General features: G+C 38.7%; 1 protein-coding gene across 1 annotated transcript in view; it reads left to right on the top strand.

Moving 5' to 3' along the window:
* Window positions 1-394: 394 nt before the first annotated feature.
* ZBBX (zinc finger B-box domain containing) overlaps window positions 395-17,436 on the top strand; it is a gene marked incomplete at its 3' end in the record, with an annotated part of 106,364 nt that continues 89,322 nt past the window's right edge. The window contains exons 1-4 of the mRNA XM_079767266.1: window positions 395-435; window positions 8,346-8,462; window positions 11,108-11,221; window positions 12,804-12,894. Of these exons, the coding sequence (XP_079623392.1) occupies window positions 8,395-8,462; window positions 11,108-11,221; window positions 12,804-12,894 (273 nt within the window). The 5' untranslated portion in view covers window positions 395-435; window positions 8,346-8,394. The remainder of the gene's footprint in view (window positions 436-8,345; window positions 8,463-11,107; window positions 11,222-12,803; window positions 12,895-17,436) is intronic.

The raw sequence follows: 17,436 nt of genomic DNA, 5'->3' as shown, positions 1-17,436 counted from the left end.
CTGGCTTTGTAATTTTGGGTTGTTATTCAAGCTTTCTGTGCCGTAATTTTCTTAGATATACGTTAGGCTGTTTTGAGGGTAACTTAAATATTACAAATAAAACTCTTAAACTGGTGCTTGGAATACGTAGGGGCTCCGTGTTAGCCAGGGGTTACCCACTCCAGCAGAAAGTCTCCAGACCTGCAGAGTTTCCCAGCCCTTTCCTTCCCTCCCTCTCCCTCTCCTGCTTCCTCTCCCTCTTCCCTCCGTATAGCCCCGCCCCTGTCCCCAGCCCGGCATGGCTCCTTAGCTCCCTCTGCCGGCCGACAGCGGCAGGACCCAGCATTCCGGTTGCTATGGGGACTGAGGCAACGCGGTAACCAAGGAGACCAAGGCGGAAGCGGTGGGCGGCTAGCTGGGGCCGGCGGCTGTGACGCGTGAGGCTGGGGTCTGCAGGTGGGTGGGCCGGCGGCGGCGGGGGGCTGCGGGTCTGCGGAGCGGGGCTGCGCGCCGGCCCTGGGCGGTGAGGGGAGCGGGGTGGGACGGCGGGAAGCAGAGTGGGCTCCGGGGGAGCCCCGCTGGGCCAGAAGGTATCTGCTGAGCCCCTGCCAAGTGCCCTGGTCTGTGTCAGCCCCGCAGGCTGCAGGCTGTGCGCGGAGGCCTTGACCTCGGGAGTTGAAAGTCCTCTTTTCTGTAGGCAAAGGGCTTCTCAGCTCAGGATGCTAATGGGGACCTGGATCCAGGGAGAGCCCCAGACAGGAAACCCGGACTTCAGCTGTGGTACCCCTTCCACAGCCGGACCTTTTGAAGTGCTAGCCTCTTTTATTCTTTGAAGTTATTCGCGCCTTAGGAAAAGTCTGGTGCCTGAGAAATCATGATCACATTCCCTTTCCCGGCCTCATGCACCCACTTGGTTCCTCCCAAGTAAAGGTCACAGAGAGGGATGCCAGATTCCTGATTAATCTGAAGCTGTGGAACTTTTTCCCTCCTTCCCCGAATCAGCATTTGAGGGCTCAATATATGGGTCTACTTATGTATTTTTTGATACCCTGATATTTAAAATCCAGAGAGAGCGAGTCTCAGAAAATAAAGTCAGATGAAGTTGAAACTTCACAGGTTAAAACTATGCAATCTGTATGCTAATAGAAAACTTAAAAAAACAAACAAACCCACACACAACAGAAACAAAACGGAATCCTCCAGCTCCCTCTAGCATCTTATCTTAGAGGTTACATAGAGGTCCACCCTGACCTACCATAAAATATGCCAGCTGTATCACAAATTAATTATTTGAAAGTACCTCGGTCCTCGGTTTATTTCCTTCAAAACCCAATACTTTCCACAATTATTTTATTTGCTTTTTAATTTTTCTTAATTCCTTCAGGCGAGTGTAAGTCTAATGAGGATTGGGTACTCTACCTGTCTGGTCCACCTTGTTCCACAGCGCTTAACCTGATACCTGGCACAGAAGAGGTGCTTAAAGTGTATTTGTTGAAAGCTTATCACAGTCCGGTAGGATACTTGGGGGAGAAAACCCAAATATTTGTTGAAGTGTGAAAGAGGGTGGTGTGTCCATTAAATTTTTTTTTCATAAGGTTGATTGTGCAATAAATTCAAAGCAGTAGAGAAAAATTAAATACTTAAAACTTAGCACATTATTATTGGCAGTACACTGTATGCAAGCCTTCTACTAATTGCTGGGGATTCAAAGACCAAATATTTGAGATAGTTGGGAAACAACACCTATATAAGGGAAGCAGCAAACAAATGACACGAGACAGTGTATAGTAGCAAATGAATGAAATATACATGATATCCTCACAGTATGAGAAACTCGCTTTTGATGGAAGAAATCTTCATGGTAGAAGTGGCCTCGGAACTGGGCATTGAATAGAATACAACTTGGTGAGCAGAGATGTGGAAAATTAAGCATAAGGTTTAGGAAGATTGGGATGCATAATGAGGGATCTTACGTTCCAAGCGGAGAAACTGGGTATTTGTTGTTTTCCTAGGGCTACCGGGAACGTTTAGAGGCAAACATTTGTGACCCCAGATTATATGGGAGCAACCTGACACTTAATACATTTTCAATGGTGTTTGAATATATTGCTGTAAAATATTTGCTGTCAAACAGTTCTTTTTCTGAATTTTTTGTTTATCGCAGATTAAGAGTATGAAAGGGGCAAGAATCAGAATGATATTAATGAATCATTTTAAGTAAATAGAACCATATTTAGATTTTGAGTCTTAAGAGGAGCCAATAGGACTGGGAATAAAATTGTAATTCCTGGCTTTATTACCAATCTTGGACAGATGCCATAATTTGCCCATTCCTAAAATATTTGCCAGAGAGCACCTAGAGTATTAGTGGATTGTAAGAGAATGAGTAGGAGATATAAAATTTAAATACAGGGTGTCCCCAAAACATGTATACACACTTTAATAGCTGATAGCCCAATTGATGTTTTTTTTCTCTTCAGCCAGACTAAGCTTTGAACAAAGGAAATTTATCCTAAAACTAGAGGCCTGGTGCACAAATTTGTGCATGGGTGGGGTCCCTCGTCTTGGCCTGTGGTCGGGGCCGTCTTGCCCAGTAAGGGGGGGAGGGTGCGTGGAGGGGGACTGTGGGAGGTTGGTTGTGGGAACACACTGGCCACCAGGAGGCAGCTCCTGCATTGAGCATCTGCCCCCTGATGTTCAGTGTGCGTCATAGTATATGGTAGACTGATCGTTCCAGTCGTTCAGTCGTAATAGTAGCTTAGGCTTTTATATATATAGACTAGAAGCCTATGGGGTCTGGCCTGCCCTGATCGGGGGTGGGACCAGCTAGGGGGAGGGGCCATGGGCGGTTGGCCAGCTGGCCCCATCCCCTGGTCAAACTCCCAGTCAAACTCCCTGTCAAGGGGACAATTTGCATATTAGCCTTTTATTATATAGGATACTACGGAAAGTTTGAAAATGCAGTCGAAGTACAAACACTGCCTTTATAATTATTCACAGTGTCCCTCCCCCAAAAAACGTATACACACTTTAACAGCTGATCACTCATTTAATTTTCACTCTTTTCAGATTTAACTGATTTGAAATAATGGGTGAAGACTTACTAGGCTTTGAACAAAGGAAATTTATCCACTAGACTTTTTTTTTATGGGGATACATAAAAGATAAAGTTTACAATACAAAACTGTCAACAGTTAATGAATCGAGGGGGCACAAATACTTAATGAAGGGATTCTTGATGTTTGTGATTCCATTGCTTCATGTTATCAGCAGTGCCTGGGCCAGAACGGTCATCAGTTTGAAAAAAGGCATTGGCAAAAAAAAAAAAAAAGTTAATTTCTGTAGATTCTTTTAAATTTTGAAAATGAACTGTATGTTAATGAACACTGACTTTATACTCATTCAAAGTGTGTATATATATTTCTGGGGTACCCTATATATGAAAGAGTTTTTTTTTTTCCTGAAAGTTATGGTTTATAAATTTAAGATTTTTATTGCTATTTATAATCAGATGTTTCTAGTTAATACGGGATTAATAATAATTGTATATTACTTTACTGTCATGCCTTTCAAAATGTTTTTAAGCTATAGAAGAGTTTCTTTATATTAAATCTGACCCAGAGGTTCATTATGTAAAATAGATAAAATCAGAGAAGTTGTGGGTAAAGCAGAGCTTTTAATGATCACCCCTATTCCCTTTGCAAGGTCGTTTCCAAGGTTGCCCCCCTCTCTGTACCCCAAGCTCTCTGGAGGTTCCTTAGGAGCCCACTGTTTTATAGGCCACAGATACCCTGCAAATTGGGGGCTGAGGGGTGGGATCCTCACCATTTTCATCATGTGGATAAAGCGAAGCTCAGAGATCACTCTGACACAAAGTCTTTTGAACTTAAACAAAGTATCTTTTAATATTTTCACTTTTAGTTGGAAAGTATTTTAAAATGATATCTTGCCCCTTGCTATCTAAAGAAACTTTCTCAGTTGTTCTCAAGGGAGCCTGCACATAGACTGTGAACCGTGGGTGACCTGGGTAACATGTGTGTAGCCCTGAGCCAAGCTTCATGATCAGCTCGGTGGGTTGGCGGAAAGAGTGAGTGCAGCGTGCAAGTCAAGGCCTGATTTGCTTTCAGGGCCTGTGCTAGAAGGAAATGCCATACGTGTATTTAGCAGTCCACTCAAGCACAAGTTGTTATGGTAGGGATTACATATTATCAGTTTTTTCTTTAGATTTTTAAGAAAATATTTAAATATATATATATATATATATATATGTATATATATATATGGAAAAATGGTATCAGAGAAAATATTAAAATTACAACTTTTTTAAGAGTTTAAAGCTACCATTTTTTAAAAAAATATATTTTATTGATTTTTTACAGAGAGGAAGGGAGAGGGATAGAGAGTTAGAAACATCGATGAGAGAGAATCATCGATCAGCTGCCTCCTGCACACCCCCCACTGGGGATGTGCCCGCAACCAAGGTACATGCCCTTGACCGGAATCGAACCTGGGACCTTCCAGTCCGCAGGCCGACGTTCTATCCACTGAGCCAAACCGGTTTCGGCTAAAGCTACTATTTTTAACATGTATTTTCATTTAACATTTCTTGCTTAGGTCTCTGATTTCTAAGTACATGCTAAACATGTTAATTCATCCAGAAGAGCTTGCTTATTAGACCCTTTTAGAATATGTGCTAATATTTTAAAAAATCCTGATTTATTGTCTTTTAACCTTTCGGGTTTAAGATTCTCTTAATCTTTAGAAAAAGCAACTGATCTTATATAAGTTTTCAGTTATGCAAAATGGCCCACCTTGAAAACAATGTTTTCCTAAACCTCCCATTTTGCCAGTGTCCTGATGGTAAATTCTTGGAGACTAGGGAAACTTTTTTTTTTTAAATTATTCCTTATTGATTAAAATATTACATATGTCTCCTTTTCCCCCTATTGACCTCTCCCTGGCCACTCCCAACCCCCAGCACATGCCCTCATCCCCCTAGTGAAATGTATTTTTGTTGATTTCAGAGAGGGAGGGAGAGAGACAGAAACAGCAACGATGAGATAATCATGGATTGGCTGCCTCCTGCACGCCCCACACTGGGAATCAAGTCCGCAACCTGGGCATGTGCCCTGACCGGAATCAAATCGTGACCTCCTGGTTCGTAGGTCTTGTTCTCAACCACTGAGCCATGCCTGTTGGACAACGAGGGCGACTCTTGATGAATGCTCTGAGTTTTTAGATTTATAGCTCACCATAATTTCCTTGTTTCCATCTGGTGGCAGCAGGCCTTGGTGCTTGGGTTGCATTCAGAATGAGAACTGTGTAGAAGGATCATCAAACCATCATGGACAATTTTGGGTCATAGTGTTTGTAAGCGTGTGGGGAAGAACAAGGTTGGGGACAGAAAAATGATGCAGCCTAATAAATCAGGTACCTAGAAAATGCTCCAAATAACTACTAAACTTTTTGGATTTAATGATAAGACAAAAAAATGAGTGACCAGAGGACAGGTGGAGGTTTGCATCACAGGGATTTTATCTGCATTCCCCTGATTAGGCAACTGAAGTTTTGTGCTTTGCTATTCTTCTTGATGACATTGTTATATCCTTGCTGTCCCAAGAAAGGTGACTGATTCTCTGTTGGTTTTACGAAAGGAAACATGCAGAATAGAATGACTCACAATTACAGTCTTTCTTTTTTTTTTTTTTCCAGACAAGAAAATTGGCTTATGTGTGTGACTCGATAAAACATTCAATTGAGAAGAAACCTTACTAATTGCATTCAGTGAAGTGAAATGCCCTCTGAATAAGACCATTTATTGGTTAAATCACATTATCAGCAGAGTTATAAATCTGAATCATCTTGTGCTAATGAAATTCACTGACTTTTCTTTCATTCATTTCAGTCTTTCTGTATCGATCAGCTTTATGCATATGTACATACACAAAAATTGTATATCTCAATGCATAAATAAAATCAGGGCACTGTAAATTAATTAATTAGACACATTAACTGTGGATTCTTTTACTTTTTTAATGATAATGATAATGATGAAGTATTACTTTTCTTGCAAAACTTACCAACAGTAGACTAGGGTCCAATAGTTGGGTTTCTTGATTATAATAAAAGAAGGGATATAGACTCTGTGTTATAGAAGCAGGATTATTCTTGGAGGTTTTATTAAAGGTAGCTTTTGTAGCCTCTATTTGATAAAAAATGAGACAGAGATTTTACCTACAAAAAAGATGCATCCTCCCCCAAAGCAAACAAAATTCTAGGTGTCTGTTCCTGTGATAGCTTTAGTTCTTTTTGACACTGATTTTAGCTTTGAGAGACAGGAGGTGGTGGTTGAGAAATGAATCTGAGTTGGGTGTTCCTCCTAAGTATTTCTGTTGGAAAGTCCCATGGTATTGCTATTGCTTGTGACTTTCTCTTTGATTGTGAGTTCTTTGAGGGAAGATACCATGTTATTTACCATTGTGACTTCAGTACCGGTAACTGGGGTTACAAAGAAGCAGCTACATAAATGTTGATCAAAGGCATAAATATACATACTCCTATGATGCAACTACTCACTACATTTCTTACAATATAAAATTATTTTGTGAAATTCCATTTTGTAATTATCTTCAAAGAATAATTTCCTTCAGAGTTTCCTCCAAGGTTGTAGAAGTCTACCCTTTCATGATGGATTTGATTTTTGGAGGTAGGGTTATTTGAAACTAGATTTGAGTGAACAAAGTAGTTGCTTCTGCTGAGCCCTTTTATTTTCAATGAAGCACAACAAAATAGATTTGTGTGTGTTTTTGAGGGTATGATGGATTCTGAAGAGAGTTTCAAAAGAGACATTCCAAAAATGTTTTGATCCGTGGTTGCATCATTGAAATTATGTCTCCCTAAAGAACAATAATGAAGAATAGTCATTTGGTTGTGTAGACTTTGAAGTCACAATAACCTTCCATTTGGTTATTCATATTCTGATGCCTACTCTTAAGTCTATGTAAAGCTTCTAGTATTATTTTCTGTTCTTTCCTCTAAAACTTTCAGTGACTCTCAGCTACAGAATAAATTCCAAAAGCTTTATGTTGGCATTTAAAGCCACCCATTATTGGGCCTCAGCCTACATTTCCAAACTTATGCCTACTTTCCCCCCTTCATGTAACCTATACATCAATCAAATGGAATCAGTCCCCATTTAAGAGCTGTACTTTCTTACAGTGTAGAATGATCATTCAATCCATATAATCATATATAAGCCCTGTTTCTCCTTAAAGCTATACTCTAAATACTAGCCAGCTAGAATTCTCTTTTCTCTCACTTCTATTATTAAATGTATAAGTTTTATGGCCCTTATCATTTCTACCTTGTTTTATAGCTTTTACATATAGGTCTTAAATGCTGTATTTGATTCTATGCCATTTGAGCCAAAACAACAAATATTCTTGGGCCTTGACTCCTTCATGCCTTTCAGCCCAGTATTTTGCATATAGTACAGCCTTAACAAATATTTATAGGGGGTATGAGAATATAAGAAAACATATGTAAACTGATAGTATCAAATGGTTTGAGCATTTAAGAGTAAGGACTCTATGATATTGCTTCTTATATTTCTAAAGAGTATTTGGAATTTGTAAATTTTTATTCATATAAAAATCTAATAATTTTGCATGTGATTCAGTAACTCAGCATTACAGAGTAAATTATTATAGGACCATGAATAATTGGGATACTCAGGAAATAAGGTGTTCTGAATAATTTAATTTTCTGGTTAAATTAGAGTTAGGCAGAAAATCTATTTTGTTTCATTTCTTGTGAAAATTCTTTCTAAATATGCTAATTTCTGATTTTAGGCTAAGAGCATCATTAAAATTTTCTTTGATAAATGAAAATATTAAAATGCCTTTGGGTAATCATAACATACCTTAATTCTCATCTTACATGACCATATTTGCAAAAAAAAAAGAGGTTTTAAGTTTGGACTGTATCTCTTTTCACTATATTTAGCCTTGGATGTTATTTTTGGATGGGAACAAATACATGATATATATTTTTATAAACTTAACATAGAAAGAGCCAGAATATGTACTATACTTGGGTTTATAAATGCTTTCTTAACTTTCAGTTGAATATTGCCATAGCCTTTTGCTACATAATTATTGTAAATTTTTATTTCCATCAGAAATGTTGTATTTATAGCTTTATTGGTATATAAATTATAATAATTTACCACATATAAGATTTTTTGTTGTTTAACCTTTGATTTAGCCTTTTTCCTCCTAACAATTTCTAAGTTATACGTAGTTTCAAATTTGTAAGTTAACCTCTTTACCACTGACATAATTCTTTTGTCTTTGTTACTTTTTCAGAGGTTTCCACAAGTAACAGTAATTTGTAGAGAATATTAAGACAGTAATCATGAATAGCAAAGACTTTGTAGTTCTTCCATGGGGAAAACCTGGACATTCTGTGAAGCTAAAATATAAGTAAGTGCATACATATTTACTTCAGGAGAAATAATTGCTAAAGTTTTTGTATATTGTAACTGAAAGCATTTTTACACAAGGCTGTTTATAGAGTTGAACTCTAAATTTGTGAATTCTTATCTCTATTTTTTTTCACAGCTGTATTTTCATCTATAAGAGAGTTGGCCTGATAATAGTTTAAAAAGTAAGGAATAAAATATTTATGCCACAGGAATAGAAGGGAAAAGTTATAAATGAAGGTTGTGCTTACTAACTATTAAAACTATAGCAGAAAGTTACAAATACTTTTGTGACACTTATATAAAATAAAATAAAAAAAGATATTGCTCTGAGAAAACTGAAAGAAACTTAAGATTAAGGAGACTGTTAGGGTGAGCGACCTTTTAACAGGAAAAAGGAAGTCCTCACTTTGCATGGTTAAAAGATGCTATGTTGAATTCACCCTTCTCAGGAAGAATACCTTCTGTCCTAGATTGCCTGGTAGATGCATTCAGCCAGAGCCAAGCAGCTCTGGGTATCTTGGGAATTTCATGACGTGGCGGGGATGCCAGAAATTCAGTATACTGTTTGCATCTGAGATCATCTAGAGTCCCTGAAAATTCCCAAGACCTCCCTGTCCAATATCACTAAGAGCCAGCTAGCACAGGTTGGGAACAGCCTGTTGGTTTTTAATTTTAGTTTCTGAGTTCCCTGATCCAGATCAATAGTCGTATGGTATTCAATGTCTTCAGAGCTTTCCTAATTCTCCCTTTACTGTAAAAGCATTGTGTAACTAGAAAATATTATACAAATTTATGGCGTTATCATGATAAGGATTCACATTTTTTTTTTTTTTTTGGTGGGGAGGGGAGGTATGCAATTGCTGGTATTACCAATTTCCCTGTATTCTGCTAAAAGAGAAGGGGATGTGCCTTTGATTTTAGTGATATGTTCCAAGTCTGTGTGTACAGACTTATAAACATTCGTCCAACAAACATTTATTAAGAGTTCTAGGGAATGGTGGAAACAAAAGTAGGAAGTCATAATCTGTCCTCAGGTACCTTGTATAGGATGTTAGTAAACAAAATTGTCCCTACAGTTCCAGGGGCTAGATATGTGCCCTTTTGGTATGCTCAGGTACCTCCCTGTACACCTCCAGCGAGCTCACCATCACACTGTATCTCAATTACACTCACACTTGTCCGTGTTCCTCTCTATGCTAGAAGCTCCACTGAGTCTCATATCCTATGACCTAATTTAGTGAGTGTATGGTATGTAGTAGGGGCTGAATTACTCCTTGTGGAGCAGACATAATGAAAACAATGCCTTTCCCTCAATATCTTTGCCAGCTTCTCTAAACCCTCTGGACAGCCTTTTCCTCTTGTCACTTTTTATATATCTCCCTGGATTGTGTTCATTTGGGAACATATCTTTGGCTCCCTTGCTTCTTGGTGCCTGCTCACCATGTCTATAAATCAGTTCTCTCTTCTGATTTCCATTATTCTTATTTTGGTTTCTTGCTGTAGCATGTGTGGGTGCCCATGCTACATGATTATAGTAAGCCACTCATGTAATACAGAAAATAGAGATTTAGCCCTAACCGGTTTGGCTCAGTGGATAGAGTGTCGGCCTGCGGACTGAAGGGTCCCAGGTTCGATTCCAGTCAAGGGCATGTACCTCGGTTGTGGGCACATCCCCAGTAGGGAGTGTGCAAGAGGCAGCTGATTGATGTTTCTCTCTCATTGATGTTTCTAACTCTCTATCCCTCTCCCTTCCTCTCTGTAAAAAATCAATAAAATATATTAAATAAAAAAGAAAATAGAGATTTAAACTCATGATAGGTAACAAAAGATAGACAACTAGGTTAGCTTAGACTCATGGAAGAGTCAATGACATGCTGACTGGAGAATAGAATGTAAAATGAAGGAAATGGCTGTGTCAAAAGCTTGGTGGGCTACAGATATTATCAAAATTTCTTGTACAAGAATCTATAAGAGGGCTCTTGTCTAAAAAGTTATCTTCTTATTGTTTTTCTTCAAGGAAAAATTGGTGGTGCTTGGCTCAGTTACCATTTAACCTTTTCGATGGTTCCTGTACTAAAACTCTAATAGGTGCTTTCTCCAAGCAGGCTCTGTTCTTTTTTTTTCATATTTATTTTTTAAATTATATATATATATATATATATATATATATATATATATATATGGCATAAAGATAGAAATTTACTGAAGATTTAGCAAAAATATGTATTCTGCTTACACAGAAAAAGTGGTTATTTTAAACACTGTGCTTCAAAAACACTCGAATCATTAGAGAAAAGACAGTATAAAATTTAAAAATAATTTTCCTTTGTTTTCTATTGTGTGCCATAGATATTTGTTCATATATAAAGGCATAGCTCATATATAAAGTGAATTATGATTTAAAACCTCTAGCAATGCAATGGGAAAAATGAAAGTCGAAGATTTGCAGAAATACCTGCTTAATTAGAAAGCAAATGCTAACTTTAGAAACCGTATTTTAAAGAACCAGTAAAGTAGTTAAAATGCTTTATCACTATTTATTACTCATAATTTTGCTTAAAAGAACACATTGATATAAAATTACTTAGCTTTGATTTTGTTGGTTTATTCCAAATGAACATTCTGCCTTTAAATCTTATTCAGAAATGCCCGAGAACTGAAGATAGAGAAAGTACAGTTAGAGTTGGAGAACCAAGAGATGGAAAAGAAACTACAAGAGTTCCAATCAACAAGGAGCAAAGACAAAGAAGAAAGAGAGTAGGTGATAATTTTTAGATAATTTTAGATAATTTCAGAGGAAGAAACTGAATTATGTAAAGAACTATTTTATGTACTCTTGTCCTCCCAATAAAGATCTGTCCTGAATGAATAATTTCTGGCTTTTCCTGATGATCAAGCAATATTTAATTTCCCCGTTTTTTCCTATTTGTGTTTCTTATGTAAGACATGCTCCTTTTTAAAATCACCATTACTTTAGTATCTTCTGGACCTTGTTTACTCTCACATGTTCTTATTTTTTTTCTGAATCATTTATAGTCTGGAATTTTCAGGACTTTAATACAGAATTTGCCCTTTGCTCCCCTAAAATTGCCATCAACAGGAGATTGCTAGTTTATGTTTAGAGTCATTATTATTTATTTAAAAACTTTGAGAGGCAGGAGTTTACATGTACATACATATATAAGAATTATTTACAACCATGAGTATGTTTGAAATATTTTAAACCAGTATGCTTTAGTTGAAATTTTATTTTAAAAAATTCAAATGTTTATTATAGTTTCAGTAGAATTTATCTTTGTCTATCTCTTTTAAAAATATTCATGATACATGCACACACCCTTTCTCATGACCAGAACATTGGTTTAAACAAGGCATCTCAATAATGTATGTCACCCCAGGTGACAAAGTTTATTGTGTATCTTGCTGCTCTTCTCTTAATGGTCCAATTACCAGTTTTATTTCTTGAAACTTTACTGCTTTGGACTTCTCAGTGGTTCACAAATGTGTCTGTGAATGAGAGTTTCTGAAATCAGCCCCCAAGAGTCAGTTTTATTTAGAACCTTTTCTCGGTATTTTAAAAATTGTTCTTAAGCTTGACTGAGTTTTCAGAAGAGTTAAAATGCTTTACTAAGGTTACATGGGTAGTAAATGTTGTAGCCAGAATGAGAATGTGCCACTTACTGGTTAGGAAGTTAGAAGCCCAGTGTTCTCATCTGGGCTTTCTCATTCATTATCTGTGACCTTGCGCAAGATTTTGTCTCATTACTTTTTAAGTGGGAATTGAACTCCCTGCTCTGTTGACTTAAAAAAAAAAATTGTGAGTCTCAAAGGTACTTTGAAAACTAAACTGTAGAGCAAACAGCTTGCCTTCTTTGTAATATCTGTTACCTTTCAATGTGGGAGCTAATTTTAAGTTTTAATAAGGAATTAATCACTTAGTAGATCTGCTGAATATTTTTTATTATTGTTTTGCTTCCTTTTCCTGTTTACATGTGTGGACCCTTAGCTTTTAAAACTGCATGACAATCTGTAAAATTTCCTATAAACCAGTCAAGCTATCTGTAGTCATTATAATGTCCAAAAAATGGAATACTTCATCTCTTTGGACATTTCACTTTTATTCATTTTATCTCAAAAGTTCCAAATATGGTAGGGCTATATTTCAGAATTACTGAGGATGCTGTGGCATTATTGATATTTCATTTTCATTTTGTGGTGGTCTGTTACATGCTAACAGCTGCATTTCCATTTCCTGAAACAGGAAAAATATATTTGTTTTCATTAAAAGGAGAAATGTGTTTAGTTATTATATTTTATTTTCTGTTTATTTATATTAAAGGTCAAGTGACTATCACTGGAAATCTGGAAAAGTGGGAAAATTGGGTAATCAGTCACATATACTGTCACAAAATAAAGGAAATGTTATTAAGGTAAGAAAATACTATTTGATTCTCAAGCAGTTTGCTAAGCAATAATATATAAATTATGTTTTCAGGTCTTGCATTCCTCTCCATACTTAAGAGCTTACTGTTCTTGTTTTAACAACTGCATGTTATTGGATTTTGATTAATTTTTTATAGGTTATATAGAACTTTCATATTCAGATATGTTTTTGTTTTCCATCTGCAAGTTGATTTTTAGAAATTCATTTTGAGTTGAATTTTTTAAAACTAATTTTTCCCATTCAGTTCGGTTCTGGTTTCAAGTATGGGAAATAGAACTACGTAGTTCTATCTGCAGGTTATTTGATGTAACAAAGGGACAGATTTTTTTCTGCCTTTTCATTATATTACATTTGCTTAATATGTTGATGTGCTGCTTAAGTAATAATTATTATCCATATCCTGTTGATTGTATATGTGAAGATACCAAGGGAACACTACTTACAGGTTTCCCTGCTATAGAATTACTTTATCTTTACTATCCTATATAGTAAAAGGGTAATATGCAAATAGATCGAATGGCAGAATGATTGGTCGCTATGATGCGCACTGACCACCAGGGGGCAGGTGCTCAACACAGGAGCTTCCCCCAGCCTACAGGCCCTGATCGCCCGATCGCGGGGCTGGCTAGCTGGCGGGAACGGCCAACCTCTCAGTCCCCCCCCTCCCCCACCCCCACCCCCACCCCCCGCCAGCAGGTTCCTATCGCCTGATGGTGAAAGGGGAACTGGGGGGCGGGGGGGGGGGGGTGGCAGAGGACATGGGAGGTGCCAGACCAAGGCCCCCACCCTACCAGTTGCCCTTCACCCAGAGGGCGACCAGCGGCAGGGGGCGGGGCCAGTGAGTGGGCAGGAATGGCCAACCTCTCGGTCCCTCCCCGCAGCCACCTGGCATTCTTTCCCACAGCCCAGACAGACACAGGCTTGCCCACAGCTGCAGACAGCTGTTCCTCACTCCTCCCCACCTGCTCCCTGAGGGGGAGGGAGGAACCATCAGCAAGGTAGCAGGCATTGGTTAGGTGGGTTGTTGAGAAGCCTATCTCCTGATGCTGCTGAAGTCTAACCTGTTCAGAATTCCATGTTCTCTGCTTAAAGCACCTGATCTTACCCTCCTCAGTGGTGATGCAACCTGAAATCTAATTAGACCATTTTGTGGGATGGGTTATCGTGCCCCAGAACCCTGCAAGTAGAATCCTCCAGGAATAAATGCAGTGAATGTTCAGGCGTGATCAGAATGACCTTGATAGCGCCACCAGCCCCCCTGGAACTCTCTCGGGCATTGGCCCCACACCCCATCCCTTACCATGAAAGAAATTTCACACAAAGCACCTCCCATGAGTGGGCCTCCACCGGGGATCACAGTCTCCTACACGGGCTTGAAGTATATCCTGGGCCGGGCCCACCTTGGGTGCAAGATGGCGAACGGGGAACCAGGGGTGGGTGGTGGTGGGGGGCGGGGCCGGCTGGCAGCCCAGGAAGATGGCCCTGATCACAGGCCAGGCATAGGGACCATACCTGCACATGAATTTTGTGCACCGGGCCTCTAGTGTATTATAAAATAACATTGCATTATATGTATAATTAAAGCCAGATGAGTGCCTTTCTATAAAGAAAACTGTTTTGCCTCTGAATTCTTTAGTACAAGATCCATGACTTTGTGAGTTTTAACTTATATAGCTTTTATTTTTATATACCTGTCATTAAACTTTCATTGGGCAGTTGGCATCTACAAACATTTTGCTTGGTGCTTCTAAACTTTTTGGCTTTGTAAAAGCATTTTATATTACTGAAATATGTTTCTTTAATTTTTGGATGAAAAGTTTTATAATCCACCTTCCATTTTTTATTATCTTTCTGAGATATAGTTTTCCATGTTTTAGATGCATTGTAAATATAATGTATTAAAAATGATGACTCTGTGATTCTTGTCTAATTCATTCTTTAGTATTTATTTTTATTTTAAAAATATACTTTATTGATTTCAGAGAGGAAGGAAGAGGGAGAGAAAGAGAGAAACATCAATGATGAGAGAGAATCATTGATTGGTTGCCTCCTGCATGCTCCCTACTGGGAGTGAGCCTGAAACTGGGCATGTGCCCTGACCAGGAATTGAACTATGACCTCCTGGTTCATAGGTCAATGCTTAACCACTGAGTCACACCAGCCAGGCTATTCTTTAGTATTTATTAAGTGCCTTCTTTGTCATGTAGTGAATTATCCTTGTTCTCTAGGAGATCCTCATAGAATGTGGAAGACAATATAAAATATTTACAGAAAACATCAGTATGTAATTTTTCATAACTATTTAGTGTATGAGCTATCTGTGCTTGAGAAATAATAGTTTAGTTCTGAAAATATTTGAAAGTCTACTAGATGTGTTTGTAAGAAAACAGTGATGAATAAGTCATAATGCTAGTGCCCATAATCTTTATAATTGAGTCAAAGGATGAAAGCATGGAGGGTTGGGTGCCATAGAAGGTGGATATCCTTATTTAATAAAGAGGGAATATGCTAATTGATCATCACTCCATCACAAACATGGCTGCACCCACAGCTGAGGCCAAGTTCCCTTAAGGAGCCTTAACAAGCAATCAGCAGGGACTTGAGGCTACGCCCTCCCCCGCCCCCATGAGGCTTGACAGGGGACCTCAGGCCATGCCCCCCGCCCTGGCATCATGCTGGGGGACCTCAGGCAGAGCCTCCTACCTTGGCCCCAGGCCGGAGGACCTCAGGCCACTCCCCGCACCCGGCAGGGTTTGATGGGGGCCTCAGGCCATGCCCCCCACCCAGCAGGGCTTGACATGGGACCTCAAGGCATGCCCCCACTCCAGTCTGGGCTGGGGGACCTCAGGCCACTCCCCAGTCCTGGTGCCCGGCCAGGCGACCTGTGGCTACGCCCCCGGCCACTGGGGCTTGACAAGGGTGGGACTGGCTGGGTCTGGATCTAGCCCAATTGCGGGGGGGGGGGGGGCGGCCAGGTCTGGGTCTCACGAGATTTTGAGGCACATGTGGGTGGGTGGGGATTTGACTCTGGGTGCACCTCAGACTCTGACAGGAGGAAGGTTTTCATATACATTTTACTAATTATCTTTCATCTCTGACACTTCTATTATAGAGAAAGGGCAAATAGCAATATTAAATTATTTCCTCTAATTAATCCCCTTTTAATGTGCACAAATTTCGTGCACCGGGCCACTAGTCCTAGTATAAGGTGAGCTAGGACAGGAGGGAAGGCCTTAAATAACATTGATTTTTTTCATTGGATAAATGGAATTCCCTGACAGCTTTGGAACAGGAGGATAGCAAGAGTAAGGTGATGCTTTATGATGGTTGTTTTTGTTCAAATATCCAGTGTATTTTAAGTTTATAATTATAGAGCAAATGATATCCAAACTGTTTTGATCATGCATTGCATTAATAAAGAATATATTTTGAGCACAGCTTGTGCCCATGAACTCTTTATTTATAAATATAATTCAATTATATATACATATGTGCATATATGTATATGTACATATATACATATATATACTTGTTTACTAATATATCATGTGAATTGTAAAGCAAAATATGGATAATAATCAAGGATAATATGAACATAAATAGATGTTTCTTTGATATTCTCTGCTTTTGTCCTGAGCTCCCTCAGACATGCAAAATGCTACTTTGGAGGACACTGGTATAGAGACAGAGACATCTTTAAAAGAATCTAGAGATTCTGATGAGAAGAGTCTACCTTAAAATGTAGCAGAAGAATTACAAAGGATATATGGAACTAAAAAAGCAGTGAGAAAGGAAAGGAAGAAATCAAATGTATAATTGATATTGCAGCCTGGGTTGGCTAGGAGATAGAATAAAGAAAGAAGTTAGAAAAAGAGTTCTGGGATATTGATTTAGACCTTCTTCTCTCCCTCTCTCTCTTCCTTCCTTCCTTTCCCCCAGGTTTATTGAGGTATAATGACAAAATTGTAACATATTTAAAGTGTACAATACGATTATTCAATATACATATATGTTGTAAAAGTACCCTCCCACCCCCGCCTTGCTGAATTAATTAATAATCTATCACTTCACATATTTCTCTCTCTCTCTTTTTCTTTTTGGTCAGAACTTTTAAGTTCAAAACGTTTAACAAATGTCAGAGATTTAGAGTTTTTATTTGATTTAGGATATTTTTTCCATTGATTTTTACAGAGAGGGAGGGGGAAAGACAGAGAGACAGAGAAACATTGATGTGAGATAGACACATTGATTGGTTGCTTCCCACATGCGCCCCAACTGGGGCTTGACCAGAATCAAACCCTTGACCCTTCAGTCTGTGAGCTGACGCTCTAAACACCCAGCAAAACCAGGTAGGGCAAGATTGAGAGTTTTTATTTGGATTCTCATGTGTTTGTAGAAGCTGAGAGAGTAAATGTGGTTCCTAAGAATCTATAAAGAGGAGAACAAAGGTATAAAGGATAAAGCTCAGGAAGGGCAGGTGTGAAGGGTAAAGCTCCAGGTATATGGAGGCAAAGGGAACTTTAATATT

The sequence above is a fragment of the Cnephaeus nilssonii genome (assembly GCF_951640355.1).
Source record: "Cnephaeus nilssonii genome assembly, chromosome: 3".
Classification (NCBI taxonomy): domain Eukaryota; kingdom Metazoa; phylum Chordata; class Mammalia; order Chiroptera; family Vespertilionidae; genus Cnephaeus; species Cnephaeus nilssonii.
This window is presented reverse-complemented; position numbering and strand designations above follow the sequence as displayed.